At 35.0% G+C, this 26,474-nt stretch overlaps 1 protein-coding gene across 1 annotated transcript in view; it reads left to right on the top strand.

Moving 5' to 3' along the window:
* Nucleotides 1-25,881, top strand: part of SAMSN1 (SAM domain, SH3 domain and nuclear localization signals 1) — a 107,464-nt gene extending 81,583 nt beyond the window's left edge. Inside the window, 6 exon segments of the mRNA XM_023589994.2 lie at nucleotides 191-340; nucleotides 5,267-5,396; nucleotides 7,581-7,732; nucleotides 11,170-11,376; nucleotides 13,667-13,817; nucleotides 25,005-25,881. Coding sequence (XP_023445762.2) covers nucleotides 191-340; nucleotides 5,267-5,396; nucleotides 7,581-7,732; nucleotides 11,170-11,376; nucleotides 13,667-13,817; nucleotides 25,005-25,207 — 993 coding nt within the window. The 3' untranslated portion in view covers nucleotides 25,208-25,881.
* Nucleotides 25,882-26,474: the final 593 nt, after the last annotated feature.

Here is a 26,474-nt window from a genome sequence, read left to right as displayed (position 1 = left end):
TTTTTAAAACCAAGGTAACAGGGCATGTACAACTTTAAAAATATGCATCAGATCCATATTTGAAATTTTGGAAGCTGCTGCCTAGAAAGTATAGGTAGTCCTCAAATTTGGAATCTCCTCCATAACAATGTCTCTGGGATCAATGTTTATATTGCTTTATTATTTTGTCTTTGTAAACAATTGTAACTAGGTATACGAAGGGGAACCCATAAATGAAAGTGGAGAACAAAATAAAACTTCAAATAATGGAGGAGGTTTAGGTAAAAAAATGAGAGCTATTTCCTGGACAATGAAGAAAAAAATGGGTAAAAAGTACATCAAAGCCCTTTCTGAGGATAAGGTAAGTGCAACTTTGTTAATTGCTTGTATTTTTCAATTAAAATTTCTTAAAATAGCCAAAGTTTCTTCTTCCAGATATGAAAGTATTTGGTGCTTTATGAAGTACTTAAATATCTGTTTTCTTCTTCAATCGTTGTGCCCAGAAGTTAGGTAGAAGAAAAAGTGTTATTATTCCACTTCAATTTAGGAAATTGAGATTAAAGTGATCACACATCTAGTATGTGAAGAACTATGTGTCATACATGTTGTAGAACATATTAGTACTTCATTCCTTTCTGTTGCCAATAATATTCCATTGTATGGATATACCACATTTTATATATCCATTCATCAGTTGATGGACATTTGGATTATTTCCACTTTTTGGCTATTATTATGAATAATGCTGCTATAAACATCAATATATACATTTTAGTGTGGACATAAATTTCCATTTCTCATGGGTATATGGTAACAAACTGGCAAACTGTTTTCTAAAGAAACTGCATCTTTTATAATCCCACCAGCAATGTATGAGAGTTTCAGTTTCTCCATATCCTCACCAACATCTGTTGTTGTCTGTCTCTTTTGCCCTGTCCTCATGGGTGAGAAATGCAATCTCATTGTGGTTTTATTTGTATTTCCCTGTGACTAATAATGCTGAGTGTCTTTTCATGTGTTTATTGGCCATTTATATATCTTCTTTGGAAAAGCTTCAAGTCAAGTCCTTTGCCCATTTTTAAATTGGACTTTTGTCTTTGTATTGTTTAGTTTTAAAATTTCTTTAGATCCCACATAAAAATCCCTTATCAGATATATGATTTGCAAATATTTTCTCCCATTCCATCCATTGTCTTTTCACTTTCTTGATGATACTATTTGCAGCACAATTATTTAAAATTTTGATTTAGTTCAATTTGTCTATTTTTTATTTTAAAATTTTATTGAAGTATATCACTCATACATAAACATAGATAAACAATAAGTATACTGTAAAAATTTTGAACTTACAAAACGAAAATGTATAACATCATGCAAGGTCTCACACCTCACCCTATCCCAATACCTTGCATTGTTGTGAAACATATTTAACAAATGATGAAAGAGCATCCTCAAAATATTACTAACCAAAGTATATTACATTTGGTGTATTCTTCCCACAACCCACCCTATTACTATTATCATTATTATTATTATATCATTCATACATGACATACATAAACAATAAGTATATAGTCAAAGTTGTGAACTTACAAAGCAAACATGCATAACATCCTCCAGGGTCCCATATATCAACCCACCACCAACATCTTGCATTGTTGTGAGAAATTTGTTACAAATTATAAAAGAATATTATCAAAATCTTACTACTAACTGTAGTCCATATCTTACATTTGGCATATTTTCCCCCATCCCACCCTATTATTATTTTTTAAATATATTTTTATTACAAAAGTTGTGAACTTAACAAAACAATCATTCTCATGTGCAGAATTCCCCTACAACAGCCCTTCAGCAACAAACCACACAGTGGTGGAACATTTGTTTCAGATTGTGAGAAAATATCATCAGGCTATTACCACTAACTATGGTATATAGCATATATTTGACATTTTTTCCATTCTACCCCCGTATCAACACCATATCTCTTTGGCATAGATGTACAAATATAACAGTATTGCTGTTAACCACAGGCTGTAGATCACTCCAGTTGTATTTTTCCCATGCTTCTCCATATTCATACAACCTTCCAAGAAAGACATAGATCTGCTCTAACTCACAAAAGACACTCTTGCATCTGTACCATCAACCACAATTTTCAACCACCTCTGGGTTTACTGTTATTCAGTCCCTAGATTATTCTATATTCTTTCAATTGACATTTACATCCCTCGACTAACCTTTCCAGACACATTCCCATTTATAAAGCAGCTGTAACTCACTATAAATGTGTTATCATCAACTCTATACATTTCCACATTTTTACAATAAAGTTAATCATAACTGCTATATATATTGAGCATCAGTAGTCCATCTCAGTCCTCCTCTTATCTCCTTTAGGAATCCACCACCTACCACCAGGTCTTGAAAGTGTTTTCCTATATTTTCTTCTAGAATCTCCATGGTTCTTGCTTTTACATTTAGGTCTTTGATCCATTTCGAGTCCAATTTTGTATAAGGTGTGAGATAGGGTTCCTCTTTCTTTTGGCTATGGATATTCAGTTCTCCCAGTACCATTTGTTGAATGGACCCAAGTTGGGTGGGTTTGACAGGCTTGACCATAGATGTGAGGGTCTCTTTCTTAATCATCAATTTGGTTCCATTGGTCTATGTGTCTGTCTTTATGCCAGTACCATGCTGTTTTTAACACTGTAGCTAGGTAATATAATTCAAAGTCCAGAATTGGGAGTTCTCCAAATTTGATTTTCTTTTTAAGATGTTTCTGGCTATTCGGGATCCCTTACCCTTCCAAACAAATTTGATAATTGCATTTTCCATTTATTTAAAAAATACTGATAGAAATGAATCTGTATATCAAATTGGGTAGAATTGACATCCCAAAGATATCTAGCCTTCCAATCCATGAGTATGGAGTGTTCTCCAATTATTTAGATCTTTTTAAATTTCTTTTAATGATGCATTGTAGTTTTCTGAATACAAGTGTTTTACATATTTGGTTAAGTTTATTCTCAAATACTTGATTCTTTCAGTTGCTATCGTATATGGAATTGTTTTCCTGAATTCCTCCTCAAATTGCACATTACTAGTGTCTCTTAAAGTCTAGTTTATCTGATATAAGAATAGCTATTCCAGCTTTTTCTTAAATTTCTATTTTATCTATCTATTTATTTATTGGCTACTGCACGTGTAGATATCTTTTTCAAACCTTTCCCTTTCAATGTATTGGTATCCTTGAGTCTAAGGTGAGTCTCTTGCAGACAGCATATAGATGGTTCATATTTTCTTATCCATTCCCCCAGTTTGACTTTTGATGGGGATTTTAATCATTAACAGTCAATGTTATTACTGTTACGGCAGTTCTTATTCACCCATTCTGACCTTCGGGTTTTATCTCTCATATTTATTTTCACCACTCATTTCAGACTTTTCATTACTTTTACTGATATAATCTTCATTTCTAGACTATTTTCCAAGTCTCTCTCTCCTGTTTTTTCTTTTCAGACTGTAGCACCCCCTTTAGTATTTCCTGCAAGGCCAGTCTCTGTTTTATAAATTCTTTCAGTTTCTGTTTATCTGTGAATATTCTAAACTGACCCTCCGTTTTGAAAGCTGGATATATAATTCTTGGCTGGAAGTTTTTCTCTTGCACTATCTAAATATGTCATATGACTGTCTTCTTGCCTCCATGGTTTCTGATGAGAATTCAGCCCTTAATCTTATTGGATATTCCTTATATGTTATGAATTTCTTTTCTCTTCCTGCTCTCAGAATTCTCTCTTTGTCTTTGGCATTTGCTATGCTGATTAGTATGTGTCTCAGAGTTGGTCTATTTGATTTATTTGGATGGGAGTATGTTGTGCTTCTTGGACACAGATAGCTATGTCCTTCAATAAATTCAGGAAATTTTATACCAATATTTCTTCAAATTCTTATTCTGCCCCCTTTCCCTTTTCTTCTCCTTCTGGGATACTCATGACATATATATTTGCATATCTCTTGCTGGCATTTACTTCCCTGAGACCATGTTTAATTTTTTCCATTCTTTTCTTCATCTGTTGCTTTGTATGTGTCTTCAAGTTCACCAATCCTGTTTTCTGCCTCCTCAAATCTGCTCTTATATGACACCAGTGCATTTTTAATTTCATTTATTACACCTTTCATTCCCAGTGTGGAGGTTACTCAAGCTAAATCAGATAATCAGCTACCTAAGTAGCCAATTTCTGTCAGATCATCCCGTTTTATTTCCTTCACAGCACTTACTACATTTTTAAATTGTATTATATTTACACCCTCCCTAAAATATACAAATATGCACACACATACACACACAGCCTAACATCATAGAATGTATTTCATTAGAACAGGGACCCTTTATTATTCACCATGGTATCCCCAGTCCCCAGAAAAGTGCCAAGTACATAGAAGTTGTTCTATAAACTTGTGTTGAATAACTCAACAGATAACAAATAGTTAAAAGTAAAGAGTCAGGCTAAGTATATGTCATATGTATATTCTGAAATTTTATCAATATTTATAAAAGCTCAAAAATGGGGAGTATTGAATTACATTTTGATGAACATTAAGAAATTCATAGGTTTTGTCAAAACTATCTAAATATGGAAAATATTTGAGATGTTTTCAAGCAAATGTAATTTGTTTTGAAATTGTCTGCCTTTCCTAATTTTATGCAAGATTTGCTTTACACTTGACTAGGTGGAAAGCACAGTATGAGATTTGTAAAGCTTCTTAGATAAGCTTTGCTTTGGAATTGCAAAGTGTGCATGTTTTATTCATATCTACTGATCTAATAGGGTGCAAATAACCAACATGAAAAAACTCTGCAGAGTTTAAACTTGTAGTATTAGATCTCTAAGGATTAGTAATGGTGAAATAGAGATGAAAAAGAGAACACAAAGAGGTAAAAATGCTTTAGTATATAAAGCATAATATACTATTATGATGTCAATAAATTTAACATATCTGATTACATACTCTTGAAAAGATATTTACCCTAATTTGTAGCAATGAATTATTGTAAATTCTGTTAACTTCTACATTGGTTTCATCATAAGAATGTTTCCCAAGTATATTGTATAATGTTTTGCTAGGTCTTGAACTAAAGATTAATGACTCTCATATCTTATGCTGATGTATTCCTAAGTATTTTATTGGTAAAATATGCCTTGTTTCTTAAATCAATGCACACAGTGTACAAACCCATGGAAATCTGTTCTCTGCACTTAACCTCTGATACATTTTATTGAAGGAAGAGGAAGATGGAGAGGATGCCCTCTCATATCGGAACAGTGACCCTGTTATTGGAACCCTCACTGAGAAGGTCTCCCTCAAAGCCAGTGATTCCATGGATAGTCTCTATAGTGGGCAGAGCTCATCAAGTAAGTTTACAGAATAAGTGACAAGATCCTAGATGTGAGGGCTGGGTTAAGTCATTTAGAAACAGTGGATTCATTCCAATGGGGCGAGTTTATCAAATTAGCAATAAAATTCCAGCTTTAAGAGAAATGGTGAAAATGTAGAATGTGTTGTATCGAAATGGAATTTCTATTGTTTAAAATGATACATATTAAATTACTTAGAATTACATATTGTTTTGAAATTTTTAACACTGTATTCAGCAGAGCTCTTGGAGATACACCTCAAAAAGGTTGTGTTAGGTAATAAATCCATGTCTCTAAAATAAAAATGTATGCTGGATAATTTGAGCCAAATTTTTAAAATGTCTTGAACTATTCCGATAAATGAAATCCTGTTTTTTTTTCCTCCCCCCATCACTCTTACTCCCTCTGCATCCCGCCAGCTGTCTTGCTCTCTCTGAAGTTTTTTTCTCTCTCCTCTCTTTCCTCCCTCCCTTCCTTTCTGCTTCCATCCCTCCCTTTCTTTTCTCCTTCTATCCCTTTTTCCTTCCTTGTCTTGCCTTTTTTTCCTGAAGTGTTTTGAAAAGTACAGGGCATCTGCACCAATTCTGACAGTTACATTTTAGGTCTTGATTCAGCATTAGTGCATAAAGAGTGAAGCAGTACAAACACTAAATGACAGGGATGTCACCAAACAGATAACAAAAAGGCATAAATCCAGTAAGAAATTTTAAATGAACATTGATATTTTCTTAAGAAGAATTTAGTCACAAATCCTGATACAATATTTGGATAAAACTCCTAATTCTGCAGGGTGCTTTATGACTTTTTATATGTAGACTGCTATACATCCCTCTAATCTTTGCAGGGCTTTTAAATGTTTTGCAAAGTTTATTTTCCACTTCCTTTTAAATCAACTACTTCTATTATTTGAAAATGGATTGGAAAGACCAGATGTTTCAAATATCCTGAATTTTATTTCCTTTTTCTTATTGGCTGTACAGCAGTTATTTCAGGGAAAAAAATGTTACTGCAGAAACATTTGAAGGATTTTTTTGTGTGTATGAAGAACAAACTTCATTAGTATTCATTCCCATTGGAAGTTTTAAAATTCTAAATTGTGATATTGAATGTGGAGAGAATTTTATTAACTAGGATATACCATGAAAAGCCAGAGTCTGGGGTGGTCACGGAAAGGAGACTATGAGGAGGTTGGGGACACTGTTATCAGTTATCATACACAATTTAGTTTCTATGATTGGGTGTAACTCACATTTCCTTTACATCAGGTCACATACAATATGGAGCATCTAAATACATCTTTACCTTATTTATAAAATGGATGTAGGGAAATCTGGACGTTCTCAAACCGAACAGAGCACTGAGGGGGCAGCACTGTAGAAGGAAGCAAAGTGATATCTGAGGGTAGTGGGGAAATCAAGAGTTATTTCCACCAGGAATCATTCTTGCCTTCAGACTAGCAGCAGAAATGGAATCACCCTTCTCTTTTTTTCCCTAAGGCTCAGCATCTGAAAGGAAGAGGGCAAGAGAGCAAGGACTTAGGGCAGTTTACAAAGCCCGGTTAGAACAGTTTCATACCACTTGGGAGTACAGACATTTAGGCATATTTCCTCCTCTCCTTACACCCATACCATGAGCAAAAATGTTACCTTCTAAGTACAGAGATGTTCCCTCAAAATGGCCTTGACATGCTGTGAAAAGTCTGGGAGCATTTTTACTACAATTGAGATAAGTTGGAGGGAACCTTGACGTCTCATGCCTTGACTACCCTTTGATCAATAGCTCACAAAGATCAAGCTGCCGCTATGAGTTTCTGTCTTTGTTTACATGAACAAAATTAATCATCTGGCTTGTAGAGAGGTTAAACCTACACTGTCCACCTTTTTAGCAAATGGCCAGTGCTCAGTGCACTGTGCTACTGGGTCAGCTCTCAGAGACAGAAGTGAGAAGGTGTCTGGGTTGTGGTTGAAGGGAGAGTGGCCTGACTGGCTGGAGAAAAGTCAGAAATGAGTCAAAGGACAGAGGTGGTGGCTCTGTCAGAGGCAGAGACAGGGATCAGTCATTAGAACCCCCTCAGTGGGTGGGTAACCAGTGCTTCAGCATTATCCTTCCCAGTTGTGTGAAGACGATTGTCCAGAACTTTACATGGCCTTGGTGTAACCTCTTAACCTCTGCTTTCATCAGGTGGAATAACAAGCTGTTCAGATGGCACAAGTAATCGGGACAGCTTCCGACTTGATGATGAAGGCCCCTATGCGGGACCATTCTGTGGCCGTGCCAGAGTACACACAGATTTCACACCAAGCCCCTATGACACCGACTCCCTCAAAATCAAGGTGCGTGAACATCAAATCTGCCCTCTGTATGCGTTGCCAAATGCTGTGCTGTATGCTCTGTATCAGGACATACAGGAAGGGGGAACTGGGGTGTTGTATGTTCTCACCAGTGGTAAAACGGGGGACTGGTTTATTGAGGCAAGAGTTCAGAGAAAACCCATAGGGAATCAGTCTTTTAGCATTAGTTGCTATTATGTAGGTAATGCAGGCTCAGAGTCTATCAAGGAAGAAGAAATTATCCACATTTTCTAAAATCCAAAAGCCTCACACTTTGCTGGAGATGCCCAGCTCTGTCTGATACTTGCTGGTGGAAAGATAATGAAGCCAAAGTGATGGAAGAAGATGGAGATGTTACACCAAAAGCCCAATAGAGCAATGGCTTTGGGGACCAGATTTGGCAGGGCTCCTGCAGCACTTTTTAAGTCGGTTGCTATGAGTAGCCAGAGAACTTGCTCCCAGTGATAGTCACTTCTGAATCCCTTTTCTTACTCTTACCCTCTTTAGTAATCTTCTATTGCTGCCTAACAAATTACGACAAATTTGGTGGCTTAAAACCACACACACGTACGATTTCCACACAGTTTTATAGGGTCACAGAAGTTGCCACTAGCCCACCATTCCCCAGCTCCTGAGGGATGAATTAAGAATTCGAAATCTGGTTTTCTGATTACAAGTCATACCATGCTGCTTTATAATGCAACACTGTTTAGAAATAGCTACACCGTCCCACTACAGATCTGCTGGGATGGTCAGGTGAGAGTATGTGTGTTATTATTGTGGTCTTCTTTTCATCAGTTTATTTCATTAAGTCTCAAACCTGAGACATCTTTTCTTGTCCAAGAACTGTAACATTTACCACCACCCAAACTTTCCAAACCCTCAGCAGGGCAAAGTTTAAACAAAGAAGAAACAGTCACGGAACTTCAGAAATATCCCTGCCTCTCGCCACCTCCCTGGTGCAGGAGGATATGTGCTTATAGTTTTAAAGTGAAGACCCTAAGATAAAACCATGTAAAACTATTAATAGACTGATCCTTCCTTCATTCCAATAGAGTGCTGGTTATGCCCTACACCTTCACATGCTTTATTAAATAAACTGCAATTATACTCTCTTTGGAACATGAAAACAGTCCTAAAATGTTTAACCACTTATATACAATGTGAATGGCAAAAGTATCAACACATCAACTTAGTTCATTCAGGAGATGCAAAGTGATGTGATTGTTAAACCATGACCAGCTGGTTACAACTGCACAAATGAAAAAAGGTTTAGTGCTAAAATATTTCAGATGCTATATTACTCCTTTTAGTGTCATGGAGTACTATAGCTAAAAGGGCAGAATTATGAATTTTCAACAGTGTGAACAAGAAACCAATAACTAACAATTATGATACATTAAAAAGTGCTGATATTATTATTCAATATTCAAGGCACTCAGCTTTTCCTTTTTCCTTTTTCACTATGGAATCAGGGTAGGCTCAGCTAGAGAATAAGGAAAGCATTGTTCCCCTCACTTAGCTCCTTGGTCATTTATGTGAAATAATTTGAAGTATAAGTTCAAGTCCTGGGGAAAGGGTGTTTGTAGCTAGTAACCGTTATGGGGAGAGGGGCAGTTGAAGGGACTCAGGTCAGTTTTAACCTTTCCTATAATACTATGCCAGTGTACCTAAGGTGAATTTTGTGCTGCTCTTATAAGGACAGTGAAAATCCTGCATTTACCACTGAGGATTGAAACACTATTGTTTCCATCAAAAGTCTTATCCAAATTAATACCACATGATAAAATTTCATGGTTAAACTAAGGCTGTAGCTCAAAGGAGTTTGCAAAATTTTAAGGTATTAAAACAAGAGGCATATGCTAGAGAATATTCTATTGTATAAAACCAAAGCTTTAAAAAACTAATGAAAGATGTTTATTTGGGAGGAGTGGGGGGTGTGGGGAGTGGTGTATATAAGAACATCTTATTTTTTTAATGTAATACTTTGTGTAATTAATGTATCTTTAAAAATAAAATTGAAAAAGGAAAAGCAAAAAAAAATGGAAAAAAATAAAAATAAAAAAACATGTTTTCTTTGGTACTTTACATTACCTTCCTCCCTTCTCTCCTGCATATTGCAAAAAGTGTGGAGGCATTGTGGGGATATTTAAGCAGCAGCATATGTGTAATAATAATACAAAGGGTTTTTATTATTGTTGTCATTGTTGTTTTCTGTCTGTCTGAAAAATAAAATACAAAAATAAAATTGGGTCTGAGTTTGGTGTTCTATGGGCTTTCCTGGAATGTGCACTTTTTACCAGGGTAAGCGGAGAATAAAACAAAGAGCTACCATGCTGGAAATTCCATGATTTTTCTATTGGGCCAGCTGATGTCTTGTGGTCAAGAATTTGATCCCCTGCAATTTAAGGCAAGAAGACCTAGACTAGCAGATCACAGAGCCTCAGAATCATTCAATCACAAATCAGAAAGATCAGACTGAATTCTACTATTACAAATAAAGTTTGTGTTAGATGGAAGAACACATTCACAGAGCAGCGGGAAATATATATATGTAACAGATATAATACATTGGGTGTTTCAAGGGAGCCCCTTAAAAGTGAAAAGAATATTGCAATCTTTAATGTCATCTCTGGCAGCAGAAAATTCTAAGTCTCAAAGAAGTAACTATGACAATTAATTGCAGGCCCTGTAATTGTATAGCAATCCCGTCTTTACAAAGAACTGCCCCTGTGGGGTTTTTTACTCTTGCCAAAAACTGGTAGGTAGTAGCAACTAGGGTCCTGGGCTTAAATAAGGAAAAAGACCAATTCATTTTGTCCATCTCAATATGCTTCACTCCTACCTCAACCGAAAGTTTGTTGCAGAACTTAATCTACGCATTATCGTCTATAGAATAAGAATCGAGTAGCATAATTTATCTTTTTTTCACATTACATTTGTACATATTTAATGAGTTCTGAAAATTTTCATTATTTTATATGGATATGATATATTAACTTCCTGTAAGTCCTTGGGAAGTCATTTAACATCCATGTTTCTTTTTCTGTAATATTTAAAATAATAATGATGATACCTCATATATGTAACTCAGAGGTTTTTTGTGAGCATAATATGAATCAGTTTATGCAAACTACATAGTTCCTTATAAACTATATACATAATTAGATATGCTCTACAAACATAATTTGATATGACTGTATAAACAAATGTGTCATCAAATGTAGGTAAGAGCTTTTCTGGAAAATACTGAAATTTCTTCATTATTTTCTAGTAAGTTATACCCTTGAAATTTTTAAGGAAATGTTTATTTCTTTTACCCCTGATCCTCTTTATATAATACTTCCATTATACTAATTGTCTACGATTCCATTTTTCCTAGCAATTGCCATAGCACTAGAGTTCTTTGAAATCTGATTTGAATATTTCTTTGCCCTTAGAAAGGAGACATCATAGACATTATTTGCAAAACACCGATGGGAATGTGGACAGGAATGTTGAACAATAAGGTGGGAAACTTCAAATTTATCTATGTGGATGTCATCTCTGAAGAAGACGCTATCCCCAAGAAAATAAAGGCACACCGAAGAAGTAAGAGGGAAAAACCCAAGACTCTGAAGGAGTTCTTAGAGAGGATTCACCTTCAGGTTAGCAAACCTTTGATCCATTGGGTTTTGGTTGCATATGGATGGAATAATTGAGAAAAATGATTCTATGAGCAATTGTTGGAGTTTGTATCTTAGCTCCAGTGACTATGGCAAGCTCCAAGCACCACTATTATTTTCTTTATTTATTTTAAATTTCATAATTATTATGGAGTCTTAAGAATTTTAACTCATGATAGTGAAGATGTCTTATGCAGATTGGTTCAGTTAAATAATTTGAATTTAAGTATGAGTTCTTTAATTCAGTGTTTGTATAGTATTGTTAAAAAATATGAGACAGAAAAGGAAAATGTGTTTTCCAAGAACAGTTCTTATTTCTATTAATTTTATTATGCAAGGACAGGTCTTGACGTAACATGTCTCAGATTAAACCCAAATGGTACTTAGAAGTGACAGTAGAGATTAACGTTGAGACAGTGCAATAAAAAATGAAAAATTCCTGGAATAAAGTCCTGGAAAAAAGGTGAAAATAAGAACCTTAAAGAAAAGTATAAAAAGTAAAGGCAAAACTCCAGAGAAATAAAAGGAAAAATGAAAATACAATTGCATTTTCTACAGAACAGAAATAAAAATCAAGTCAAGAAAGATAACTAAATATAATCATTTTCAAAGCAATTTGTTGGGAAACCTGGTCATTAGGACTCAAAATAACTGCGTTAAGGAAACTGTGCTGTCTATATTTACAATCCATTTATTTTCTCCTTGTTGTATTAGCAAATTTTAAAAAATCTACCTTGCTAAATGGTTGTACATGTGTTTTACCTATTCTCATTCAATTTACTATTTTGCAATGAATTTCTAAAAGTAGCTCAGCAGTACTTTAATAGTTTTCAAAACTTATCAAGGCAATAGTCAAACTTCCTTTTAACAGTTTTTCTAAACTAGTTACAATCTGTCTGTGAACACAATATCTAAGCATTCCAGTCCTACTATTGGTGCCCCCCAAATAGGTTACTCCTTGGAGGAAGTACAAGTTTGAATCCTGCCTCAGTAATTTGTTTGTTTTGTGAAGTGTGAGAAAATCAAGGTCTAAGGGAATTAAGTCGTTTATCCAAGAACTCACAGTTAGGTGGTTATGTCAGAATGGGAATTCTGGTTTTCTCTCTTCCAATTCAGTGTTCCTTTAAATATATTATTTGTGTGTACATGTGGAGTAAAAAGACTGTTTACTGTTTAAAAGTTTATTTCTGAGTTGCAAAGATTATTTTTCCTTCTCCACATTTTTAGAATTTCTGATATTTCCCCATTCTACCTTGGCTGCTACAAGCAGATAGGCAGAAAGCATGAGAACATTCTTTTTCTTGCATCTGTAGTGGAAAACTTAGCAGCAGACAATTAACTCCTTCAGGTCTGTCAGAGATGCATAGATATATTATTTTTAAAAGAATAGCCAAATTTATTTATTTTTCCTCTTTTATAGTAAAAAGTGCTGGTGGTAAGTTTTCCTGATTACTTAAAACTTTAAACTTCCCCTTACTCAATTTTAGTAACAAAAATAAGGATATTGAAACTACAATCAAGTAAATGGGAGGAACTTTTGAGGAAGTTGAAAAAGCATGCACTTTACAGTTCTATTCTATTAGGAGAGAGGTTATATAACATACAGACATTGATATCAGAAGCTTATGAATTTTAAAGAAATATGTATTAATATAATGGAAAAAATAAACATGGAGAAAAGAAGGAAATAATACCTCCCAACCAGTGCTTTTATGCTCAGTAGAAACTTAATTAAATAGAAAATTTGGATTTGTTTAGGCTTATATAATGTCTTTCAACCAAAATGCTATATCTACTTTTTATATAGAATTGTGTCTAATTAATTTTAAGTTAATAAGGGTACATGTTTTTAAAATTAAACAAACAAGAAGACAAGAATATTAAAAAATACCACTCTAATACACTCTATTATGAGAGGCAGTATATTGATAGACTTAAGGAAACATTAGCTTTGTCAACATAGCTAGTTGAAAAAGAAAAAGTGCCATATGGGATGAATGATCCAGCCATTTAAATGATCCATGATTTAACACTATATAACTAATGGTAATTATTGTTTCTTTACATTTATCTTCCCAGCATACTCTTTTTTTACACTGACTTAGAGTTCATATGTGAAAATCTAGTACAAGTAAAATGAAGTTAAGCAAATGTTCTATTGGCACTTTTAGTTTGTACACGTATTTCTACACCTTCTTTAAATCCAAAGACAACTAAAAATAAAATATTTGAAATTAATGAATTTTATATTATATTTTTTCCTCCATCATAGGAATATACTTCAACACTGTTGCTCAATGGTTATGAGACCCTAGAAGATTTAAAGGATATAAAAGAAGGTCATCTCATTGAGCTAAACATTGAAAACCCAGAAGACAGGAAGAGGTTACTATCAGCTGCTGAGAATCTCCTTGATGAGGAAAGTAAGTGTGCATACCTAATTTTCACCCTGGCTGAAAATCACAATTTAATGTAAATAGTAAAATCATTAAAAACAAAGTCCTGCTTCTTTACTCGGAATCATATAAAGCATTATTTCCATAAAGTATAAATTTGGAAACAATTATTTTGACCAATCTATAATTACGAAGAGGAACTTTTTTTCCTTATTTGAATCTCAGGAAATCAAAGAACTTTCCTAGGTACCTCATTTCGATTCCACAGTGCTATTAATTTAACCCAAGTCAAGCCTGAATTCCCATAGACAAGAGGAGTTAGAAACAAATATTTAGTGACAGAAAGGGCCATTAGTGAGAAGTGTCATACATGGCTTCTGTAGAACAACACAGAGCATGACTCTAAGCTAATGAGCCTTCACTCCACACAGGAAAATTCATCTCATTACCATATAGTCACATCTTGTACATGTTTATAGTATTCTTTCAAAATGTTATAATAACTTGCAAAAATATTCAGCACTCACTTTTATTATCTGCAATGGTTCACTGTAAATGTAAACTCAAGATGGAATAATACATGCAGATTTACTGATGGCAGAATACTGGCTACACCAAGCGAGTTTGCAAAGATAGGATGGCTTTTATTTATTTTTACACTTGCTCATCCAAAACACTCTTCTTGCTAAATCTGGTCAGGCCCCAAAACCTTGATCTTAGGGCATGCCAAATTCTGAAAGGAGTATTTTATGAGGATAAAGGGAGGGGGGTAATTTTAACGCTGAAAAAAACACTTGGATCACCTAATACAACTTCATCTTTCAAAAGTAGTATTAATAATAATTAATAATTGTTTATTTTGAACACAGTCTATGAGTGCAACTGGGTCATATACTTCACATTTATTATTCTGTTTAATGCTCACCACAGTTCGGTGAGGTAGAAATTACTGTTCCCCTCTTCATGATAAGAAACTCGGAAGATAAGTAACTTGTCCAAGCTCTCACACCTAGTGAATCACAGAGTTAAGATTCCAACCCAATGTTTTGATTCAACGCCATTATGTTGTACTTCCTAGTACTAAAAGTAACGGCCTACACAGAAGTGATGAGGCTAGGACCTAAGCCTTCTGGCTGTCCCCTCTTGAGCTTTCCTGTTATCTCTTTCACATAAGAACCACTAATTGGGCATAGATACACAGTCATATTTATTATACACTAGCTTTTATCTAGTAGGAATAAATACCCTGTCTTAGAAACCATTCCTTACTTTACTCTTATTTGTTGTCCTTCATTTGTTTTGCTGTCTGCTAGTATTTGTCTGCTGTCTTGCAGCAAGACTTGCTGTTTTCATTCTTTTCAAAGAGCTTTCACATGCATGACCAATTTGATACTAGCAGAACTGATTTCGTCTTTTAGACCAAGGTTTTTATATGCATTCTTTAAAGTTGTGGGGGTGGAAAGATGAAAAAGAGAGGGAGCTGGAGTTACAGAGGTAGACAAAGGCCAAACTTAAGAAAATAGCCGATTTACTCAACAAACAAGAAAAAAATCAATCAGTGTAGACTAACACAGCAATATTTTTCAGGTAAATGAGGCAGTTCCCTGCACATCTTGTCATTTTAAGACATGGCTTCTCACTAAATAATGTTTGTCTAAGTAGATTCTCTGGCCCTTCAGTCAATAATGTTCAATGTCACTGCCTATACTCTCCAAAATAATTTGAGAGTCAAGTAGAATTAGGGAGAAAACTGGGCAATTTTGAACATTTACAAATAATTGCTTTCTTCTATAATAACTACATATATATTTGCCCATTTTACAGATGAAGAAATATAGAAGAATTTTAAAAAGGTTACATAGAGTAGCAGAGTTGGGATCTAATCAAAATCCCTCTGCTATAAAATTTCAAGTTCTTTCTTCCACATGTGCAAACTGGTAAATATGGGTACAAAATGAATAATTGGAAATGGAAGTTTTCTGCTACTTTGTCAAATTTTTCAAGGGCTTCACTTCAGTTTTCCATCCTGGAAGGTAGAGGTTAATATTTAAGTGAGAACTAAACCTTACTCCTTGACTCCCTGAAAGGTAGGAAGCTACTGCGGCCACCTTGCAACAGGGTTTGTGACTAGCAGGGACCTGAGAGTAGGTCGTTCTGCGGTAAATAGGTGGACAACAGAGACCCTCAGAGGGAAGATTTGACCCAGTGCCAATGCTTGCACCCACTGAATCTCTTCATTCCACCTCCTTCATTACCCAGCCGTTTTCTATGTTAGGAATAACGCTACATATATTATTAGAGCTGAATGTCATTTTATAAACCATCTTTGTGAGATGGGAAAACCAAAACCAGGGTAGCTAAGTGGCTTTCCCAAGGTCACAGATCTATAATCCAATCTCCTAAGTATTGGAAACACGTTCTGCTATCCTCTGCTCTCTGAAAACAAAACATAAAACTTCAAAGCATGAAATGACCTTCAGTGTTTGATAGAAAAAAGGACAAATTCCCCAAATTATTATAAAACTTGAAAAAATGTCCTTGGAGGCCACTAGAAGTTGATCACTTAGTAATAGCTAGTAATGTACACATATACACACACATACAGAGTTAAATTCTGGAAGTTGAAAAATGAAAAAAATGCAGATTCAACCAGTGTTTGTTGTCAACACACAATGGTGAGGTTTTTATTTTAATCTTAACTGTCTAAAATAGTATTAGAATATACTATGTCAAAAAGATGCATATTGCATGTTAGGCTATTCTGACTGAAAGCTATTTATCATATATGAAACTGCTTTGCTTGAGAAATAAAGAAGAATGACTTCCATTTGTTGATAAGATGCTGAGTTCTGATGATTCTGCACCATGCTGCTGCATGCTTATTTTTATCTCTTCTCTTCTCCGTGAATCATATCTTCTACCACCATGCTAAAGATTAAATGCACAACCTCCAGGTACCTTGAATGATAAAGACTTTGAATATAACGTTATAAAAAACATTATTAAGTACAAAGGCATGTCACTCTCATAGGTTAAAAATACTTAGCTTTTTATGGAAGAATGTGATATGCAAATTTCCCAGAATGTTATGTGGGCATTTTATTTTGATAAGTGAATAATATCAGTTGTTCAGAGAAGACCAGGGTATTTCTAGTTTAGGACCTCCTTGCTTGATAGGTTGGGGACTTGGAAAAGTTTGTTTTGCTAATCAGTCAACAAAAATTCATGAGAGTGCACTTGTCTTGAGGAGAAGAGTTGAAACTTTGAGATAATATAGAAAAGTCCAAAAGTCCCATCTGAACCTTTAATACATCTAGAGGTACCAAAAGGATGGGCACTGACACAGGACAGAAAAGGAGAAATCTAAGACTGAGAGAAATCAATTTTATTTTTCTCTTAGCCCAAAATAGATAGCATTCTGACCACTTTGACCTTGGAAATGTAAGCTGGATTAAACTTTTTAGGTCACTGCTTGACAGGAGGGAAAGGTGCTTCTCCAACAAGCTGATAGACGAGCTGGCGAGTGGTGTTAGAGCTGATCTCAGGATTACCTCTGGGGAGGATAACGACTTGGAAGTTCTGCAATCTGGCAAGACCATTACAACGATGTTATGAATTTGCTTGCATGTTACATTAGAATGGAGCAAAATTAGGTCACTGACTCCCTCAATTGGAAATCCAGATGAGGTTAGAGGGAGAAGAAAAATTGGGGTGAGCATCAGCTCTCAAAGGAGCAAAAGAGTAGAATCTGTTGATTTTGTGCACATGTAGGATTTCTCTATTTATTGTCTGAACTTAAAATTGGTTTGCTTGCTTTGAGTAAATATTCCCAGGAAGTACAAAAGACACTAAGAAATAGATTTGTATGTGTCGGTGTGTGTGTGCTGTTCCCTAAACACAACCTTCAGAAATGCCTTCTCTTGGTCAGAAATACCTCTTTAGAAAATGATGTGGTTAACTTCTGATTGTAGTGAATATGTTCTCTTTATTCTACACTTGTTCCTTCTTTCCCACATTTAGAAGCCCCTTGATGCATCTTAAACATGTGCCTGTGTGTCTATGAGAATATGTGCTACCATCCTTGGCAAAAATGGGTGATGGAAATATCTCATTTTCCACATAGCATTTTAAATTGAAAAGAAATTAACAATAAGCAAACTTTACTAGAATTCACATGCAGTATATTTTAGGTACCTTCAACCTTTGGTTGCAGTGCCAAGTGAGCAGGAAGGGGGCAGGGTGGCTATGTGCCAGGCCGTTGGCACCAACTGTGATCCCAGCAGCCCCTCATTGCTCAACCATCCCCAGTTGTACCTTCCTGCATGCCTACCTGCCCAAAACGATGCAGGACAAATGGCAAGGCCCAGCCAGGAGCCTGGAACACAGGCTATCGGCAGGGGAGATTTGTAGCCATGCCAAGCAGCAGTCCAGCAGTTGGCCTGATATTGTGCCAGGGTAGCCTGGTGCCGTAGCCTCTGACAAGTTTACCTGGGGTTTCCAGCCCACTTGCCATATGATTTGAATTTAGATTCAAGAAATGTACAACTTTTAAGGAAAGGTATGCTAACCATCAACATATACTAAGTAGAGAATACATACCGGAATCTTACTTCTATATATTTATAAAGATGTATTTAATATCTATTGCTAGTCATAGCCATTTGCTTTATGCAATTTAATCTCTTCAGATTTTTTTATGGTTTTACCAAGATTTTAGTTATGACAGAAGCCATATTCTAGATAATACAAAAAACAGTAAAATGAAATATAAGCATTTATTTCTCTGCTACCAGAGAACAATTCCCCGAGAGGAGAGTTCACAGATTTTTCATCTCAGTTACCTAAGGACCTTGTAATGCCTGTCTTTAGAGAGTACATCTGTTCTTGTTTTTACAGTGCATGGGGATTGCACACTAGGTGTGGCTTTGTAATGACTGATGTGCCAGCCAGGACCAAATCCTCCATTACAATTGTGCTTGCCCCAAACCCCTAGACTTGTGCTTTGTATCCAGTGGACGATTTAAAAATGCTTGTAGAATGAATAAATATTGAGTAAGGGAGTGAATATCTTTGTAAATTGTAAGTACCGACTTTTTTTCAGATTATTAAAATTAAAGGCCCCAGTGATCTTTAATGCAAGTTCTTACAACAGGTCAGAGGGTGCTGGTATGTGTTCTCAAGATTTATTTTGTGCATTTCCTAACTGTGTGCCAATATGTATATGAAAGTGTAAATAAGTACAATGGTTTTGGAGGACAATGCTGCCAAAATTATTAGAGTTTAAGATACGTGTAGTTTTATATCCAGAAATTCCAGGTCTAGGAATTGAACAGATTAAAAAAAAAACAAAAAACGGCTAAAATACCAGTACTTTAGTTAAAAACTAAAAACAATGTAAACTTTCACACTAATTAGGTAAAGATATACTCAAACAATGAAGTATTTTGAAGGTGTTAAGAGAATGAAGTAGAACTCATGTATTAATATGCTGACATGAAAATATGTCCAAAACATATTAAATGGTGCAAGTAAAGTGTAGATCAATAATACTTGGGATCATCCTATGTTGTCAAGGAATAAACATATTTAAAATAATGAAATTATATTAAATTTTACATATCAAGTAAATAAGATTAATTTAATCTAAAAGAAATATGAAATTGACTTCCTAAGACTTCTAACTAAACAATATACTGGTACCTTTTACTCGTATTGGGTCATAAAAATAGTCCACTCTGACAACGCAGGTCAGGGCAAATATTTCCTGCAACAAAGTTTTCCAAGGGTTTGTGGTTGGTTTGCACAAGGTAGCAGCCTGATGGTATTGTCCATGTTGGTGCTGAGTTATTGCGATCTCAAGTGAGTTTATTTCTGTACTTATTGGAGTAGCCAGCAGTGGCAGAGGAGGTTGCTGTGGCTATAAGAAATCTTATTTTCTGGGTGCATACCTCATTGGAGAGAAGACTATGATGTGAGGGTGCAAAGAAGAATTTTGCAAGGAGGGGAAGAGTCATTTCAATTCCATGTTTTAACATGGTCCCAAAGAAACAACAGCAACTGGCTATTTTTCTATAAGGGATTCCTGTTTTTTGGTAGTTGCTGTTGTTTATCCAAAATGTGGGTGGGTATTCAAATCAAATGAATTCCAAATATTCGCTATAAATTAAAAAGTTAAGTATTTAGATAACTAAAGGATAGTCTCAAGAGGAAATCAGAGAAAACTGAGAGTTATATTTTACTGTCTATTAAACATTCCTCCATAGACAATGCTGCCTTTGGGTATAACAATATAGCCATAGCTACCTTGACAATGACTGGGTTTTGGTTTGAGTGTTTGCGGTTGAAGTTTTGATCCATCCTAAAGATATGTATCCCTAGTTTTTCCACTTTGGAGATGGCATCGAGCTAGAAAAAAAGAGGAGGGTAATTTGTACAGTTGAGAGGTATCTTCTTTTGACTCCAGCAAAATTCCTTATTTGGTCTTCTTTAGCTCTTACTTCCTTTAGATAAATTAAATGTTATAATCCTTTTATGAAAAATCACTTATTGAGCACTTTCTTGGCCAGGCATTTTTCTGAACCCTCTAGGTTACATTATTCTATAGTGTTGACCCAAAGAAACACTGGCTTCATACCTAAGGCAAATGAGGTAGCACAGGCAAAATCTGGAAGATTTATGTTAAGAAACCAAGGAAAGTCAAGAAAAAACTAGTAGAGTTCATTTTTATTGAATCCTTAACTTTCTAATATGTATTGAATATAGGAAAAATTTCTCTCCTTAGAGAAATTCTGGGAATTTTTTCCCAGAATTACAATCTACTATTATTTCTTTAAAGCTTTCTTTACTTTTAGTATAATTGAGATTGCTTGTTCTAAATTAAACATCACAATTCCAATTAAATTATTTTATGATTAATTATATTTGTTGTCTTTTGCTTCAATCACCATACCAATTTTTTTTAAAGACGGATGACTATCTTAAAATGTTGAACCATGGGTTCATATAATGCCATAAAGTTTTTGGTCAGGAAATAAATGGAAAAATGATTTAATATTTGAATTAGTTTTTTTTTTAAGATTTATTTATTTATTTCTCTCCCCTTCCCCACCCCCCACCCCCCACCCCCCACCCCCCCGGTTGTCTGTTCTCTGTGTCTATTTGCTGCTGTTCTTCTTTCTCCGCTTCTGTTGTCAGCGGCACAGTAATCTGTGTTTCTTTTCATTGCATCATCTTGTTGTGTCAGCTCTCCGTGTGTGAGGTGCCATTCCTGGGCAGGCTGCACTTTCTTTCGCGCTGGGCGGCTCTCCTTACCGGGCACACTCCTTGCGTGAGGGGCTGCCCTACGCAGGGGACACCCCTGTGTGGCAAGGCATTCCTTGCGCGCATCAGTGCTGCACATGGGTGCTGCGCATGGGCCAGCTGCACACGGGTCAAGGAGGCCCGGGGTTTGAACCGCGGACCTCCCATGTGGTAGGCGGACTCCCTAACCACTGGGCCAAGGCGGACGCCCTAACCACTGGGCCAAGGCGGACGCCCTAACCACTGGACCAAGGCGGACGCCCTAACCACTGGGCCAAGGCGGACGCCCTAACCACTGGACCAAGGCGGACGCCCTAACCACTGGGCCAAGTCCACCGCCTGAATTAGTTTTTAATAATAAAATATTTACTAAATAATTTTTCCCTACCATGATTATTTTAATTTCATTACAGAGACTATAGAACTGGTTTGAACTGCTATCTAGTCTTCCTATTATACCTATTGTTAGCTGGCAGAAATGAGAGAACTTTTTTCCTAGTTACTTAATGATTTTTTAATATTCCAATTTGAAAATGTACTGTTATTGGGATATTTGCAAACCATTTGGAGCTTTATTCAAAAATTACACCATTAAAAATTCTTTTTACATTAAAATTAATGTACCAAGATTATAGATATTCTGAGAAATATAAGGGAAATCTATCTAAAATTATAACACTTTATTTCATGTGTGAATTATATGTATATGTTTTATATAATTTAAATAATACAATTATAGAATTATAAATACTGACTTTTTACCTTTACATATTATCAGGAACATTTTGATATGAAAAGATAAACTCAGATATCCTATGGCAAATATGTAATTTGGGAAGCAAACTGTTTCTTATTCGGTACAAAACTGGAGAAGGTTATTGGTTTCGATTTCTGGGTAGGTCACTTAGCTTTACTCTGTTTCATGGCTAAATAACTTAGAAAGAAAATGTGGATAAATTAGTGTGAATTCATCACCTTTTCTGGGAAAATTACACAGAGTACAAGACCTAAATTAATGCCAATCTCTATATCATTAGTGTCAGGATGAAAAGAAACAAGAAAGAGGAAAATCTTGATCCTTCAAATACAATAATTGAATAGTATATAGGTTTCATTTCTACAATATAACATAATGGCCTGCTTTTCTTTTTATAGTTGCAGTTGAGGGGCTACAGCTGATCACCTGCCTGAAATTATTGCAAGCCCGGTGGGAAGCATTTGGGGAGGCAGAGTCATGTTTTCAGTTCACTAGGAAATCATTTAGCAAATTACTGCTCTTCTGTAAATTACTGTGCTGCATAACTTTCACACTGAGAAACTATTTCCTCTTTCCATAAAAATTGAAGATGAAAGGTTTCTACAATAAATAACCTGTATTTAAAACAAACCAATTCCTAGAATTTAGATAATGCATTTATCAGGTAGAATTAAAAACAAGTGCATTTTATTATTAATATTAAAATGACATATTTTCCGTTAAAGTCAGCTCCTTTGAGTACCTTTTGAGATGAATTTATGGAGACTTCTGAAGATGAAGTTACAATGTTAGTATTTGTTTCGTGAAGGGTATAGACCTAATTTTGGAAATCAGAGTTCAGTAAGCCTAAATTTTATATCTTGAAAATGGTCCCACAATTAGTAATCAATGTAAATAGAACAGGGATTGAGGAGCAGACAGTTTTTACTATACCAAGTCATGTTTAGGGTATCAGTCTGAAGTAAAGCAACTCAGTTCTTTTAATTTTGTGTTGAGCTGATAGGCCCAACTATAATCTGGGGAAATGTGGCCTTATACCCACATCTATTAGGACTAGCAGGTTCATATTCCAAATATGATGATCACTACTGATGTGGCAGGAAGTGTACAAAAGGGTAATTCCCCAGGCCATTTCCAGAAACACTTGGATAATGGAACACAGAGCTGGCTCATTTAATTCCAGTGGCAAGAAGATAAAAAAGTAGGGGCAGGAAAAAAAGCAACTACTCAGAGAATTAGGTCCCATTTCAGGGTGACATTTTCATGAAAGAAAGCTTTGGAAACAAAAGTGAATAATTAGTGTCCATGAAGACTAATGAATAGTTATTAAATCCTTCCATACTTAGAGCTTGTTAGAACTAATAGTGCTTTCATGGTAGATAAAATTAAAAAATTACAATCACAATAGTTGCTCATTAAAATTAAAGCTCCTTATACCTACTACCAGTTGTAGCATCAGTGGAATTAAATACCTAATATTGGAATCCCAAAGAAAGAAAATCACAGCAAAGGTAGAGAAGATTCAGAAGATTGGCATAAATGCGGTTTCATTTTTGCAAATAAGAGCCTTGAGGAAAGGTTAAAAGAGCTGTTATGATTCATTCTGAAGATGAGTAGACTATGAAATAGTTTATCGTTTTCTTCTAATCCGACTCAACCAGCAATCCTCATCTAAACCAAAAAATACAGAAAATGACTTGAATGATGATTTTCACAATTTTCCCATTGATGATGCATAACTAGTACTATTATAGATACATTGAAATGAAATTAATTCCTTACTTGCAATGATGCCTCAGTGCACCAAGGCTTAATTTTCTTTGGTAACCAAGGAGAACAATCATATATAGTGTACCATAAACTGATGTTGGCAAGATATCAGTAGCCTAGAAAATGTATTCAATAGGCAGGAGATCTGCAGACAAGATAAAGAATTCCCTAAAGATACATTACTTAGCATTTTAAGTTTATTGAGGGAAATTATACAGTCTCTGTCTTCCAAGGATTTTGAAGTTGGGATTTTCTTTCTTTTCACTTAGAATGGAATAAAATGCACAGTCTCTGAAAACCAGTCTTGGCTACCCAAAATGAGTATGTTTGGTTCTACCATAGTGGAGCTATTCAAATATCTAAACTGGGGAAGCCCCAGGACTCCAAGGGAAAGAGCAAGATGTGCTAATACAACCGAGAGGTCGTGGGGAATTGCCTGAGATCCATTTTTTCTTTGATCAGTGTTTTTCATGATGCAGAGAACCACCTACCTACTGGTGTCAGGGAAGAGATCGAAGGGAACTTTACATTGAAAAAAAGAAAGCTGATGTTAAAGGATTGTTGAGGAAAATTAAAAACTTAACTATAAAATTGCTTAGGTTCTTCGGAAATACCTTTCTTTTCATCTCTAATTATTTTTCTAAAAGATCATGTTTGGTGAATCTATAATATTGCTTTGATGATAAAAAAATTATCTATCTCAACATAAATTATTATTATTCAGAATTACAGACAAAGACATAGAAGACAAATTAAATATACATAAAGAAGATTCCTTGGAATTTTTTGATGTTTTACTCTATGATATCAACCTGGTTTCTTATGCCCTAATGCAAATAAGAAAATTGTAGATATTTAAAGTGTTATTTGTTAAATTTCAGGTAATCTAAGTTGTACTGGACAGTATTTCCCAAAGTGATCTTTTATTCATTAAGAATATTAGCATGTTTCTGAAATTATAGACGAAGCTCACTATTGACTTGGATTTTACATTTAAACTACAAATACTTTTTCTAATGACATTTTAAGGAATATTTGAAAGAAGCATCAGTACACTGTGGATGCAATATGCTTTCTCTGGCAACTTATTAATGTAAAATGAAAGTCTATGTTGATCTTCACTTACGCAGGCAGTTCACATGAATTTCATGAAACTTAAAGTGAGCAAGTAAGGGCAAACTTTGTCTTATATTAAAACAGTGACTTGAAAGCTAAGTGCAAATATCTCTTTTATAATAAACAAATATATCTTTTACTTACCAAAGTTTCTATTGTTAATGAAGTCAAGTTTGGAAGAATTCAAATAGTACAATGCTTGAAGATGAATGGATACACGAATAAAACTTGTCTTGGCTTTGCCTAACTTCTATCTACTTTTCCATTTACAGCTATTCAAGAGCAAGAAAATGAATCTGCACCCCTATCTTTGAGTCCAGACATCTCCTTAAATAAGTCACAGTTAGAAGACTGCCCAAGGGACTCTGGTTGTTACATTTCATCAGAAAATTCAGATAATGGCAAAGAAGATCTAGAGTCTGAAAATCTGCCTGACATGGTACAGAAGATTACTATCACAGAGCCGACTGACTAAACACACATTCTCAGCTAGAGATCTAGAGATCCTTTCCATTTCAACTCTTCTTAAGCTAAAAGATCAAGTAGGAAAGGAAGAAATATACTTATAAATATCTCCTAAAGTTACAATGTCTTAGTCTGAATGATGTACATAGAAATTCCATATCTATAACATTTCCGAGTATTGTAAATAACATGTATATTTATTATTTTAAGTGCTAAATGTTCATATATCATGTGCATATATTAGGAAGGGTATAGTGTACGTGTTTGCATGTATAATATTGGCTTTATTTTATAAGTGAAAAATGATAAATTTACCAAAATACTCCCTTTTTATACCTGCTGGTTTTGAATTTGTATATATTTTTAATGAATAGTAATGGAGCATATATGTTATTGTTTAGTCATTTTTTTCCAAGCAGCATCTACCATCATTTTTTATGTTTACTGGGAAAGGGTAAGTTAATATTGGAAACATTTTATTCTGATCCATAGTGGAGTTTTAATAATTATTTTTGATGAATTCTTCATTCTATCATCTGGTATTAAAAGTATAGTTAACAATATATAGCCAATCCTGATTTAGTAAAACAGATTTTAATAGTTGTATAGATATTTTGTCTTTAAGTGTAAATATTTTAAATTCTGAAATGACCTAATTTTAATAATAAAAAAGCTGTGTACATATTTTCAAGACTAATGTCATTTAAGGTACAGCTAAGTGTTGAATCATGGCCCCCCCACACACAAAAGATATGTTGAGGTCCCAACCCTTGGTCCTGTGTGTGTGAACCCACTGTAAATAGGACATTCAAAGATACTCTTAGTTAAGATGTGTTGAAATTGAGGGTGGTTCTCAATTCAATATGGCTGAAGTTCTCATGAGCAAAGAAGATTAGACACAGAATGAAAAGCCACAGGGAACAGGTAGAAGCTGGAAGTCAAGGGAACCTGGAAAAGAAAGGAGAAAATGCTACCATGTGCATTACCATATGAGAGAAAAGCCTAAGACCAAAGACTGATGGCAGCCAGTGCCAGAACACCATAGACGTCAGTGAAAAAGTATCACCATTCTGATGCCTCCAGTTTGGACCTCTCCTAGCCTCAAATCCATTAACCAATAAATTCCCTTTGCTTAAGCCAGCCATTGTATGGTATTTGCTTTAGCAGTTGGGAAACTAGACAGGTACTTTAATAGAACTTTAGAGAAAATATGTCATATCAGACAAGCTTTTATACTCAGTCCTCACTGTTTTTATATTAGTTACTTCAAAATTGAT

This window comes from Dasypus novemcinctus, chromosome 4 (assembly GCF_030445035.2).
Source record: "Dasypus novemcinctus isolate mDasNov1 chromosome 4, mDasNov1.1.hap2, whole genome shotgun sequence".
In the NCBI taxonomy this organism is placed as follows: domain Eukaryota; kingdom Metazoa; phylum Chordata; class Mammalia; order Cingulata; family Dasypodidae; genus Dasypus; species Dasypus novemcinctus.
Note: the sequence above shows the minus strand (reverse complement) of the source record. Positions and strands in the feature narration are given on the sequence as shown.